The sequence below is a fragment of the Triturus cristatus genome, chromosome 3_1 (genome assembly GCF_964204655.1).
Source record: "Triturus cristatus chromosome 3_1, aTriCri1.1, whole genome shotgun sequence".
NCBI lineage: Eukaryota > Metazoa > Chordata > Amphibia > Caudata > Salamandridae > Triturus > Triturus cristatus.
Window position 1 is genome coordinate 980,087,152 of NC_140583.1, and position 13,609 is coordinate 980,100,760.

The 13,609-nt window shown below is 42.3% G+C and overlaps 1 protein-coding gene across 1 annotated transcript in view; it reads left to right on the forward strand.

Annotated features, from left to right (window-relative positions):
- Positions 1–1,080: 1,080 nt before the first annotated feature.
- Positions 1,081–13,609, forward strand: part of LOC146861355 (serine incorporator 2-like) — a 149,908-nt gene continuing 137,379 nt past the window's right edge. The window contains exon 1 of the mRNA XM_085645661.1: positions 1,081–1,231. Within this exon, the coding sequence (XP_085501787.1) occupies positions 1,193–1,231 (39 nt within the window). The 5' untranslated portion in view covers positions 1,081–1,192. The remainder of the gene's footprint in view (positions 1,232–13,609) is intronic.

Consider the following 13,609-nt stretch of genomic DNA (forward strand, 5'->3'; position numbering starts at 1 on the left):
AATGATTTTACAGGACAATTGTTGATTTCTTTGCAGAATCCTTTAAGCCCAGTCTCCTTGGCTATCCTGTCCCGTTGGGTTAAGTGGTTGTTTTCCTAAGCTGGAATTGATGTCTTCCTTTCTGGGGTTCATTCGGAGCAAGGGGCAATGGCCTCTAAAGCTTTTATCACTGGTTCTCGTTTGGAGGACATTATGGCTATGGCGGATTGGTCTTTGATTCGACTTTGAAAGCATTTCGTCATAAGCCAATTGTAGATGTAGCATCTAATGTGGTGGCTCAACTTTAAACTAGCCTAATCCAAAGCCTCCATTCCTGACATAGAAAAAAATTACAATAATAAAATAATTCTACCTATTGTGTGGGGTCTCATGGTTTATGTAGTTTAAAGTTTGATTGGCTGCTGTGTTTCTAAAGTAAAGACAGAGAAGCATAATCCTCGCCTCTGTGACCTTTTTTTTGTTTTTTGTTTTATATATAACAAACTAGACCCGAGACATCGGGTATCAGAGCGATTTACATGAGCACCAGTTTCGTTGCAGATGGACACATTTATTTAATAGAATTGAAAATTCTTTACGCAATAGCTCAAATCTTTTTATTCTTGTAGCATATGTTAGTTTGCAGACAGTTCTAGGTGACACCAGCAACAATTTTAGTTTCACAGTGTAAGATTTCAAAATTCTTTCTTAGTCTGAAATAGAAAGAGTAGAGAGAGCGTTGATAGCAACCACAGTGTCTGTGAATGAAACGCTCAATGATAATGGACACATACTCTTGAAGACTTTACAAATGGAAATAAAAATGTGATTTCATTGAACACGTTTTCATTTGAATGAGTGTACACGACAAAATGTTTAGAGTGTACAGTTTAAAAACTATAGAAATGTACCTTGATATTCTATTTTAAGCGAAGTCGTATAGTTCATAAATATCAAGTTTTACAGTTTTTCTATTTCATAGTCCTAAAATTTTTGTCGCCACTCTGTAGAAAACACGCCTTTTGTAAATGGCCGCTGAGATTCTATTTTCGTCCTTCGTCCATTTCCATCACCTCCCAACCGAAGATATCCGAAGGCTGTCGGAAAGAAGCGAAGACGCCTACCAAGAGTTGCAAGTGATGTATTACAGCTGAGAAAGCAGCCAGAAGCTCCGAGTGCGGTACAGAAGTCGGTTCACTGTTTGGATTTAGCCATGGGGGCCTGCCTCGGAATCTGCTCCTTGCTCAGTTGCGTGAGTACTCTACCTTTCCTACTTTCACGCTCCAACAGTCCTTTGTTTATGATTTTGAGACAGCATTGAGTGAGAGCAGGTGGCTCGGCTGTTTTCAGTAAGGAGTTCTAGTGGAGTTGTTAACGGGTGTTCCGTTTTGCAACGCACATCTCTGTACATGGAGTTGCTGCTTCGTCCCTCTGTAGCACCCATGACTTAACCCATCAAAGCTAGGTAATTATCAGTGGCAGAGACTTCAATAGTTTATCAGTCAAGATGTGTGAAGATTACAGGTTTTTATACGAATTTATCAGCCTTTACCAACAGCTCCTGTTGTAAATTCACTTCTTTCATAGCTGTGCTGATTTGAAATCTATGTATTGGGCCATAACCAAGGTAATACCCTGCAGTGTTGTACATTATGGTAATTACCTGCCACCCTTTCGTTTATGAATTTAAAATCTTGTTTACGGCAAAGTCTACTGAGAGCGTGGGTGGTGTAGCCCACACCTAGCACAGGAAGGAGAGACGCTCTCTGCAGTTTATTGAACAAATGGAGAAAAATGTACATTTTACCTTTATTTTAGTCTTCGAATGTTTGTTCGCGATCTCTTTTTTCCTACTCTTTTTGCTACAGGGAAATTCACATTTACAGGAGCAACTTCGCCGTCATAATAAATTAATTTAGCCTATTTTTTTCTGACAACCGATATATCTTTCTAAATATGTGTTGTTGTTGTGTTTTTTTTTTTTTGTTTTTTTTGTACTGTTACCTGAAGATGTAACAGCAGCATTCCCCAAGTATTGTTTCTTTGTATAGTCTTACCTCCGTGGACTAGTGTTGAGAGAGAGATATATTGCACAGTGTTGTATGCCCTATTTTTCTTGCGAACAAATATACGAAGGTGAGTATAGGAAACAAACAAAGATGAAGGCTATAAAACAAATATCGCGTAAAACGTTCACCTGCTGATTCTATATGCATTTCCGCTTAGCTGAGTGCTTCTGTTATAAACAGTTGGGACAGGCTTCTGCAACTTGTTTTTATATTTAAACGTTAGATATTTCTTTTCCAAGTAACAAGGATTTTCATTTTTGTACCTTACTGGGGAAAAAAATTAGATTTACACATTTTGTCTTCCCTTCGTTACGTGACTGAGTAAAGTTGTACATCACCTGGTCCGTACCTCACAGAGGTGCTGCTCACTATTGTTTTTTTTGAAAAATCGGAAGCCTCTGAAGGGAGGAAATGTAGACGCTGTACATTTTTACGTATTGTAAATGCATTTATATAGCTCTTACTACCCCTGATGAGGAGTCGAAGCACTTTTTCATTGAATAGCACGCTGCTCTGGAATCCATAAAGGATTAGTGGTGAATTAGTATAGTGAAAACATTAAAGTAATTTGAGTGGTGGATATGTTAGTCAGTTATTTAGATTGAGAAGGATAGTGGAGGGTTAGAGAAAGGGTAAAAAGGTTTGTATTTATATAGCGTTTGCTACCCCTTGATGGGGTGTTGAAGTGCTTTTTCGGTGAGTAGCACACTACTTCGGAACCCATAAAGGATTAGCGTGCCCTTTGATTCAGCACTTCTATGTTTTACAAGTCATTGCGTCCCCTTCTATAAAATGGAAGTAGTTGCTTGGTGGGCAACATTTCTATCCTAACCTTTTTTCAAACCCCATAGAAACGAAGAGTATGTTAGTGATATCTAGAAACAGTTTGGCAGTGCCTATATATGGAAAAAGTCAGGCAACAAAAGAAGTTTCTCAGGTAATGGCTTAATGCTGGATGTGCTAAATAGTATGAACCAACAGCAACTGTCCTGCTGTACCTTTGTGAAATCTATAACTGCCTTTAAAACAAGAGGACTGGGTCTGGTAGTGTTTTATCTCTTGACTGTGGGTGAATGTTTGATTTGTTCTGCATTCCATCCATCATTTGTGTCTTTTGCTTTTTCATCCTAACTGCGCTGGGTATTCCCAGATGTGGCTCCCGGTCTCACTGGGCCCCTGAATTCAAGACACCCTGGCTGATGAGGGGTTATACCCTAAAACCGGTATCATGATGCTTGTTTCCAGTCAAGGGAGGACTTGGCTTGGCAGTTCGGACTGGACTGTTCTCATGAGGAGCAGGGTCAAGACTGATTTCCATATGGCTGGGTCTAAACTGGGGTTGCATGGTGAGCAAAAGAACAATCCAGATCTCTCGACTGGGTGGTGAATGTTTGATTTGTTCCGCATTCTGTCCATCATTTGTGTCTTTTGCTTTAAAGCAAGATGACTGGGTCTGGCGTTTATCGTTCCATTACAAGCAGTCACCACGCTAAAGTTCACAGCTGTTTTTACAGTAAAGCTGCTGACTGTGTATGGTTTTGCTATAAGGCACAACAAAAAACTAGTTAGCTTGAGGCAAATTCTGCTTGCAGGTGCAGTTTGAAAACCAGTTTGTTAAATATCTACTTGACCGCTTGTGAAGCTGGGCTTCTGAGAAGCAGATTATTAAAAAAAACAGCAATCATTGAGGATAATAAAAGTTTAATGCTGGGTAAGAAATACACTATAAACCAACGGGAACCATTGCACTGTAACTTTTTCAACTATACATCAGTAGCTTATTAACATTAAACAAACTGGGTACACCTATAGAATAAATTACAATAATCATTGCCTTGCAGTCAGAAGTTTTTTGTTTTTATTTATTTCTTTTTTTACACCAAACTTATAGACTTTAAAGAATTTATTGGGGCTCATGCTTCCTGCACTGCTTTTTATTACGGTTCATCATAGTCATGCCTTGGGGGGCCTACCTCAACCCTAGGCCCCCCCACACCTCCATGCTAAGCCTTTTATGGCTATTTGGGGCAATTCACACTTAGGCCTCCTTAACTTTTTATCCACATAATCTATCTATGCCAAATGTGCTTCCTTTTTTTTCTACCATCCTAGGATTCTAAAGGTACCCATGTGGATTCCCCTGGAGGAGACAGACAAGTTAACCAAAATGTGGCTACATTTTGGTTTTTGGGGGGAATATTGGGAAAAAGTGCTGCAGAAGAAAGCATCTGTGTGTGTCGTTTTGTTTGTTTTTGTCGCCTGCAAATGGTGTCAACAAAAGGTTTGTAGTGCTAAAATCACTATCTTCACAGCTTTCAGGGACAGGCAGACCTGATTCCGATTTTTTTTTTTTTTTAACAACACAGTTTTGGCATTTTACTGGCAGACAGGAAAAATTGGTTCTTTTTTGTGCTTTAAACCGCCTTCCAGTTCATGGTGGAAACTGAAAGAAACCCATAGTGGATCCCGGAAATTTATACATTTCTGAAAACTAGACCAATTCACTTCTGAATTGAGCAAGGGGTCATTTATGTAGCTCCTTCAGGGTTTTCATATTAAAGGTAACGGGCGAAATAAAAAAAGAATGAAATTGAGTTTAAAAATAGTCATTTGTGTCTACTTTTTCATTTGTAACTTATGACTATGGTAAACTTTCAAAACCAATATATTGTTACTTCTGCTGGACCCTTATGGTTGTGGGGGGCTATATAAGGCTTGTAGGTTTTCCAAGAACCAGAGGTACCCAGAGCCAACAATCATGCTGCACCTTACAATGGTTTTTCATTTTGTAACGACTATACAGCAATTCAGATAGTAAATCATAAAGAGTGGAAAAAAGGTATGTAGGAAAGCTCTGTATTTCTGAAATGTGCTCCAGAAACTGAGTTTATGAGCAGTGCTTATTTGTACCTCTCAGTTTATGGGTACCCATACTGGCATGTCTTTCAGAGAGCATTTTGTAAAAATGTCTTCTATGTTACACACTTCCTTGCGTTCAAAAGGTACTAACCTAGAGAGATTCAATTGGTAATAACCCATGTTCTACTATTGTGTATTCCCATGTTTCCTGATTAAAAAAAAATAAATGGTACCCCAATTGTGTGGCTGAACCTTGTTCCTGCGGCACAAAACACCCCAAAACGGGACCTGTGAGACAACATATTTCACCCAGCAGAATGCATGTGTTTTTACAAGGTAGCTAGCTGTGGATTTTGGACTCAAGCTCTGCCAGGACCAAGGGAATCCTATGAAACCAACACATTTAAAAAAAAAAAAAAAAAAAAAGCTTGACACCCGGGGAAGTCCAAGGTGAGGTGACTTGCATGGCTCTCACCAGGTTTTTTTTTTTTTTTAGTCCGAATCTTGTGCAAGCTCAAACGTTGCCTAAAACCAAATTTTTCTTGCAGTTATGTGAGGGAAAAGTCCTGGAACCTGCAAGAAGCCACAAATGTCCTTCCACCCAGCGTTCAACCCCCCCCCCCCCCCAAATCTCCAGAGAAAAACAGTGCCTCCCTTGTGTTGGTAGGCCAAGTGCCAGTATTATGACATGGCGCCAAACGCAACATAGACACATCACATTTTTCAACTGCAAAATGTGTTTTGCAATGTGGGTAGCGCTGGATTGTGGGCCCCAGTTCGGCTGGCAACTAGGGACACCTATCAAAACCAGCACATTTTTTAAAACTAGACACCCTGGGGGGGTCTTGGGTGGTGTGACTTGCTAGGCTCTCACCAGTTTTTATTTTTACCCAGAATCCATTGCAAATTTCAAACTTTGCCTAGTAAAACACATTTTCCTTGCATTTCTGTGAGGGAAAGTCCTGGAATATTCAGGGAACCACATATTATCCTACCACCCAGCATTCCCCCAAGTCTCCTGATAAAAACGGTGCCTCAATTGTGTGGGTGGGCCAAGTGCTTGCAACAGAGAAGGGCCCACAGGTAGAACTTTAGTCTAGCACTGTTGTAGTTCAAATACTGTTCAGCATGCAAATTAGTCTGGTCAACAATCTCCTCCAAAAACATATTGTCCATAAACAATTACTATTTTGTTATAGGCAATATGTTTTCAGTATATACCTTGCAACACCACTGAAAGCAGGCAACAAACCAGCACCATGTTTGGGGCAACCCAGAGTTCAGCACTTACAATGGGAAGCCTTCCAACCTGCAATCCAGATTTCTCTTTCTTCACTATTGGCATTTCAGTGTCCTCCTCTAAAAGAAGCTCTTTCTCCACACTGATAGTGGCTTCATCATTAGACTATTCCGCTCGGACAGAAAATTTACTGCCAGAATCTTGGACTTCCTTCTCTGCATCAGATGCAGAGTCAGTCTCTGAACTATGGTCAGAGGAAGTTTAAAAAAGAAAAACAAGCCATAATCCTTGTTAATAAAAGTAACAAAACAAATAAGTCCACAATAACAAACACTGTGTAAAATAAGTAATAAACTGTGGCTTTATGAAACCAAGTAAAACTACTGGTATATCTGGAAAGAAAAGTCAATCGATACAAAGCACACACACAGACCTATATAATGTTAAACGATACCACTCACTTACCAGAGACAGCAAGACTGAGGATCAACAGCACCTACTCTGTACAGACATAGCAAGCACCAAAGAAGTCCCACTGGAAAGGAATAAACAAAACAAAAAACATTACAGATATTACAAGGCAATAAAGAACGTGCACAAATCAATTCATTACTTTGAAAGACAATCCCGCAAAAAACGGAAGATTCAAACATTAGTACAGCAGTTTAAAAAAAAAAATACAAACGGGCAAAGGATATACATTAGATGAAAAGATTACAAAATGAGGTGCTTACCAACCACAACTCCACAAACTACAGATCTGCCCAAGCTGCACCCGCAAACAGGATTCATCAACCAGACATAGGAAACAATTGACTCTACAATGAAAATAGAAATTAAAAGACAAAAATGATAAAATATTAATCAAAAGACTCTGATATACTCCTGAAAGGAGTGTGACACAGGCTAAAAGACACCACCTGGTGCAATTAAACTTTATCGCAGAAGTATATCCCACCCACCACATACATAACCAAATTCCCAGGTGACTCCATTCTTGAACAACCCACCCTGAAGCGCAACCACTAAAAAACAAAAACAAACGATATGGCCCCCAAGCAACCTTTGCCGAAGGGGTCGCTCCCTCTCCAAACACAATCCCTGGTGTTTAGTAGGCTTCAGGTGCAGAATGAACAAATAAAATACCTGAGAAGTTAATAAAGCAATGAATGGCGTAAAGTGGGTTTCGACCCCCACCCCTCCCCCTCCACCACCCCCAGGATTGTGGGGGTGGACAGGTCAGCCGAAAATAACAGCTGAAATAGCCTCCTCCAGGGGCAAAACACAAAATACATTGTGTTCCCCAGGGGAGGGACTTTTGGCCAAGGGTTTGCTCCTCGCAAATGTATCATATAAAATCCCTGGGGTCCAGTGGGTTTTGGAGAGAGGTAAAAAAAAATCTGAATTAGCACCGAGGGGGGACGAAACACAGATAACATACGCCCTCTGGGGAGCAATCCTTGCTTAGATTTCACTCCCCCAGCAACAAATCAACATGTCCCTGGTGGTCTAGTGTGTGTGTGTGTGTGTGGATTCCTGCTCCACGGTCGCGGAGCAGGAATCCACTCCAAACTGGCACAGGGGGAAGGGAAAAACTCTCTCCCCTCCTCCCCCTATTCCCTTGTCTGTTTTCTAGTGAAAATACCCCCCCCCCGAGGTAAAATTACTTATTTCCCTACGTGCTAGAAGCAAATGGCTTCCTCCCCGGCCTTTTATGATGACACGTGCTGACATCATCAGATTGCCAGGGGAGGGGTGGCAGCGGAAGCGCTTCTGCTGTCATCCCTGGTGGGGGCATGTAGCGGGGTGGCCCATGGGAAAGCACCACTACTTCCCCCGTGCGGAGGTGCTATGATGGCTTGGTGCCATCCTCTGCACACTCCCACCAGTGCTGAGGAGCACCTAAGGGTTTAAATAAACTCCTTTCTGTTGAATACAACTCAGCCAATACTGATGAGATCTGCTCGCTGAAGAGACAGTGCTTGGAATGCATTACAATGAGCTTTTATAAAGCTTTGCAATCCATCAGTTGAGTATTAGGCAGCACATGCATGGATTATAAATTTTAGAAATAGAATATGTTAAGTTGCACACTTAAATGAAAAGTTAATTATTTTAAGTTCGCAGTCTTTTGAATCTGTGACCTGATACCAGCATCATAGTGTATTTTGTGACCAAGTAATGCCGAAGTCACCAGTAAGGTCCAAACTTACTGAATATGGAAGTGACTACCTAGTTTAAGAGCGGTCACTCAACCCTTTTTAATCAAAGTTATCCCTGTCTAGCCGTTAAAATTTGTACCATTGAGACATGCATATCGTCCTTCATAAGAGATAATGAACAAATTGAAAGCTGTGCATTAAAGTCTTCTGTTTGGCATCATCTAAGTTGATTTAGGCAATTTAACTGGAGCTCAGGTATCTGGTATTCAACAAATTTGTAAAACCTTACAAGAAATCTGCAATGTATAATTTGAGATGCCTGCTCTGGGAGGACTGAAGAGTCCGGAAAAAGACTGGCTGTTCTTTGCCCACGTTGCTTTAAGAGAGTGGTCATATGAAAAGCAGTGTTTCCTCCATTTCGTTAGAAACCACTGTGTCCAAAATTTGCAAATACTTTGTTTTCTCAATAACAAAAGTAAGGCGAGATAGCTGGCAAAAGGAAAAAATGTGTATTCTTAACCCCTTCACTGCTCATGACGGAACCACTCCGTCATGAGCCACGGGTGCGCTGTGCTCATGACTGAGTGGTTCCGCCATGCTGCGGCCGTTGGCGGCCGCTCCTCCCACGCGGCGCTAATTCCCCGCCTGTGCGGCGATTAGCGCAGTGGGTAGAGTCATGACGGAACCACGCCGTCATGAGCACAGCTCACCAATGACTCATGATGGCGTGGTTCCGTCATGAGCACAGCGGCACCGTCGAGGTGCAAGCAGCGCTGTCGGGCAGTGTCGTTGGTGAGACCAGGGTTGCATTGCGAGATGCGGCGGTGCCCTCTGCGATGCCTTCAGGACACAGATATGGCATCGGTGACTGCGTCAGATTGGTTTTTCTTCTGTTGTATTACAAAACACACAGTTCCCAGTGCTGGTAGCAGATGAACTTTAAGTCTTTTGTGTTCCTGATACTACTTGAACAGGGGGCAAACTCTACCTCAAGCCCTTGGAGAAACTTGCACAAAGAAGTTGCAGAGAGTTCAGTCCAGTCCTTTCTCTGCACAAGACAGAAGCGGCTACTGCAGGCCAACACAGCAAAGCACAAAGCAAAGTGGTAGTACCACCTCACAGCTTCTCCAGCTCTTTTTCTTGGCAGGGTCCTTGATCCAAAGGAGTTGTAAAGTTCTGGGGTCTGGGCCCCAATATTTATACTGCATTTCTCTTTGTTCTCTTAGGCAGAGAGTGTCTGTGCTTAGTCAAAACCAGTGTGGTCCACTCTGGCCTAGCTTCTTGGCAGTAGGTGGAGACAGCATTGTTCAACGCAGACCAGGCCCATTCAGGTCCAAGGACAGCTCCTCCCACTACCCTTAATGCAGCACAGGTCTAGTGAGCCCAGCTCTGCTTCGTCCAGGAAAGGCAGGACACACCTCGACGACCCCCACCCCCTCCAGTGGTTGTCTGACGAGAACGCATATCCCCAGCCCCTGTCACTCCAAAGCTAGACATTCAATCTACAACCCTGCAGAGGCATACAGAATGGCTAAGGAAGAAAATACCCACTTTCTAGAAGTGACATAATATAAAAATCATCTTTCCTAAAAGATGCATTTTTATATTCCAAGTTCAGGCATGCTAAACTCCCTCTTCCTATCTTGTCCCAATGGGAAGTTATACTTATAAGATGTTATAAGTAAACTCCCATTCTATCCTATGGGACTGATAGCCTTTCAATAGTGAAAAAAGAAATGCACTGTATTTTACTATCGGGACTTGTTGCACACCAGGACATGTCCTACCTTTCACAAACACTGCACCCTACCCATAAGGGTACTTTGATCCTACCTTAGGGGTGACTTGCATGCAATAAAAGGGAAGGTTAGGGCTTGGCAAGTGGGTGCACTTGCCAAGTCGACATGGCAGTCAAAACTGCACGCAGACACTGCAGTGGCAGGTCTGACACCCCTTTGAAAAGCTGCTCGTGTGGGTGGCACTGACTGCAGGCCCACTAGCAGCATTTGATTTACAGGTCCTGGCACTCTCAGTGCACATTACTCTTGGGACTTACGAATAGATCAGATATGCCAATCATGGAAACATCAATCCATAATACAATTTACAATGGGAGCACTTGCACTTTAACACTGAACAGCAGTGAGAGAGTGCACATAGACACTAAACCAGCAAAAACGGAGTCAAAATCGGGAGGTCAGTAAGCAAAAAGACTGGGGAAACACGCCAAAAGATGCCAGGGCTAACACTGAGCAACATGCACAATCTTGTTAAAAATTTTAGGCTACCATTTGGAAGCATAAGTAAACATGGCAACCCCTTGTCTAACTGCAAACAGATTAAAATGCATCCTGGATGCTCTCTTGCCACTTACAAGGGCATCCCCGAGTTGCCCTCGAATGCTTATTTGTCCTCCCTCAGCAAAATTGTCAGTCTCCCATCTCTCAGGCCATCAGACGTACTGAAGAGCCAGTGGATCAACTCCGAACTTTGGTGGTGATGCCATCAGAGACCTCACAAGGAATCTGGTCAATGATTCAGCTCTTACAGCTGAGCTCGTTTGAAGGGCCCACAAGGATCTGGAACTGCAGCAATGCATATAAGCCCCACCTGACAAATATTACACAGGAGGAGAGGGAACTGGAAGAGTAACAGGAGAGAGAGAGAGAAAAACAAAAAGAGATGGCAAAGCAGGTTTCCCTGTGCGATTTACACCCAAGACCACCAGCTGGTGCAAATTGTTTGGAAGACCTGTGCATTGCCCTTATTTTTTCTTTAAGTTCATATTGTATCCATGAGGACCAATGGACTAGTTGATGGAAACTGGGATAAGTTGGTAAGGGGAAAGAGAAAAAAAGAATAAAGTCAGCCGCAAAAGCAAGTAGAAATGAAATAATAGCTGATCTGGTAGGATTTGAAGAGAAGGGGGCATGACCAACCCATCCTGCCGCAACACCTTTAAAGAATTTATGGCCTTTAATGAATAAAGAGAGTTGGAGCAAGTTAATTCATACTATTTAAAAACCCGACCCAAACCACCAAAACTGGCTCAAAACATTCCCAAGGAGGGGCAGCCAGCATGAGAACGCAGAATCCAGCCAGCGGCTTCTTTCATTGTAGCTTTCTTGCACTCATTCCATTTGCAAATCAACACAAATGGCAAATGCACTTGTCCTGGATCTTTTACTAGGGTTTCCCTGTTTTTTCTCAAAATAAACACCAACAGAATCAAAGTCCGACTAAAAGTTGACCTGCCCAACATTAGCAATCCCATTGGAAGAACTTGAAAAATGACAAACTGAATATTATCAATCCAAACATTAAAAAGCTTATAAGGTGAGAATTTGGAGATTCTTTAAGGAATAAGGTTTTAGGATTGTTGTATTCCAGTGTGTGCCCAGGAGTTATAAGATATTGACTGCGTACTCCGGGCCCAAATAGATGGGTCATGCATTTCATTTTCCTCGAACTGTATTATTGTGATCTGTAGTTGGAGTAACCTTTTGATACTTCAAGTCATATTGAAAAATCTGCAAGGTCAGCAATCCGATTAGAAGAACACACTGAACACAAGCTCTTAAAGGCCTAACCAGTCTCAATATTTTGTTTGTGTTTGCAAATAAATTTACGGACTCTTGTGCGAAATGGGCGCCAGTGTAACAAACAACCCCCTTTCCTAGAGGTCATTGCGCAAATCTAATTTATTGAGATCCCAGAAGGACCTGTACAACAACAATACAGTGCAGCCTTTGAGTACTGTTTACCCACTGAACTTAAAAAAAAAAAAAAAAAAAAAAAAAGCACTTTAAACTAATATTATAAGACTATTTAGTTTTTTTGTGTCAGTTTTACCTTTGCCAGGCTTCTGTTAATGGGAATAAATTGTAACAGCAGCCGTTTACACCTTTCTTTGACCTGGCTGCAACACAGAGGATTGCTGCTGGGTGCTTCATGAGTCCCCTGAATGGTTGATGCAAAGTTTACCAAGCTATGTCAAATGAAATTCCAAGATTCTAGTTGGCCACCATACCTTTTTCTCCTGTGCCCCATTGAAGGAGGCTTTTCACCCTCCCAGCAGCATCAAAGTGTAATTCAGATTGTTGACCTTAGTGTTGGGCAGGATGTATGCCAGCTTACTTATACCATTTGACTACAAGTTTACCCTAAACTGTTTTTTATTGTTTTGTAATTTCTTTGCTGTTGCATATTATTCTCCGACATCCATTGCATTTTGTTTGCTTCCTTTTCAACTTGTGTCTCACTTTATAACCAGATGCATGTCTCAGCCCTCCCAAGCACAGATTGCATAGGGAGAGGTATTGTTGAAAAGGGTAGAATCTCACCTTTCCGATTGTACCTCAGCCCTATGGCTCCCTGCCTAGGGATCGCCACAGGAGAACGATCCTCCTGCAAGGATCCACCCACTAGGCCTCAGGACATGGGGGACCGGTCCTTTTGGCAAAGGCTTGTGCGCCCCCCACCAAACATTTAGTCTTTCTGCACCCACCCTATCTCTGCGCCCCCCCCCCCCACCCCCAGCCACCCCAGGACAGATGAGGGTGATTACACTTGAGCTGCCCTGGGTAGGGTGGGGGAGAAGAGGGGAAGGGGATAAAGCTCACTAAACACCAGGGAAACAAGAAAAAAATATAAAGAAGGGTTTCGGGGGCTTACCAATCCCTACAAAATGCATCAGCAGTCTTAACTCCCCCCACCCCCACCACCGGGGCAGGTGTCTGATGAGGGTGATTACACGAGACAGGGGTGGGAGAAAAAAAAAAGGTACAGGTGGGGTCACCCACTTTGGGCTCCCTCTGCCTCTCCAACAGGTGGATGGTTATGATTACTGTCGATCACCCCCCACCCCCAGAAGGCTGGGCAGAAAGCCCACTAGAACATAGGAAAGGTGATAAGCATTGCTTAACAAATCCTGATTGATTGATTACTCATGGATAATGGACCTCAATTTGTTTAAAAGAATTTGAGCAAATTGTTGAGAAATGTGGTATTTTACATAAAACTTTGATTTATCACCCAGAAACGAATAGTGCTGTGGAGGGGTTGAACCGAATATTGAGAGGGTATCCAACTTGCTAGAGCTAATGGCTTAGATTGGAAAAGGCTTTGCAAGAAAGAAGCACTTCTTATAAAACAATACCTCACGCTTCTACTGGGAATATTCCTTTTTGAACTTTTTATGAATAGGGCTCTCAATACCTTACTCTGTCCAGGTTGGATGGCATGGAATATAGGTGTAAAGTGTAATTGTGTGAGTGATTGCAGGGATAGGGAAGCTGTTC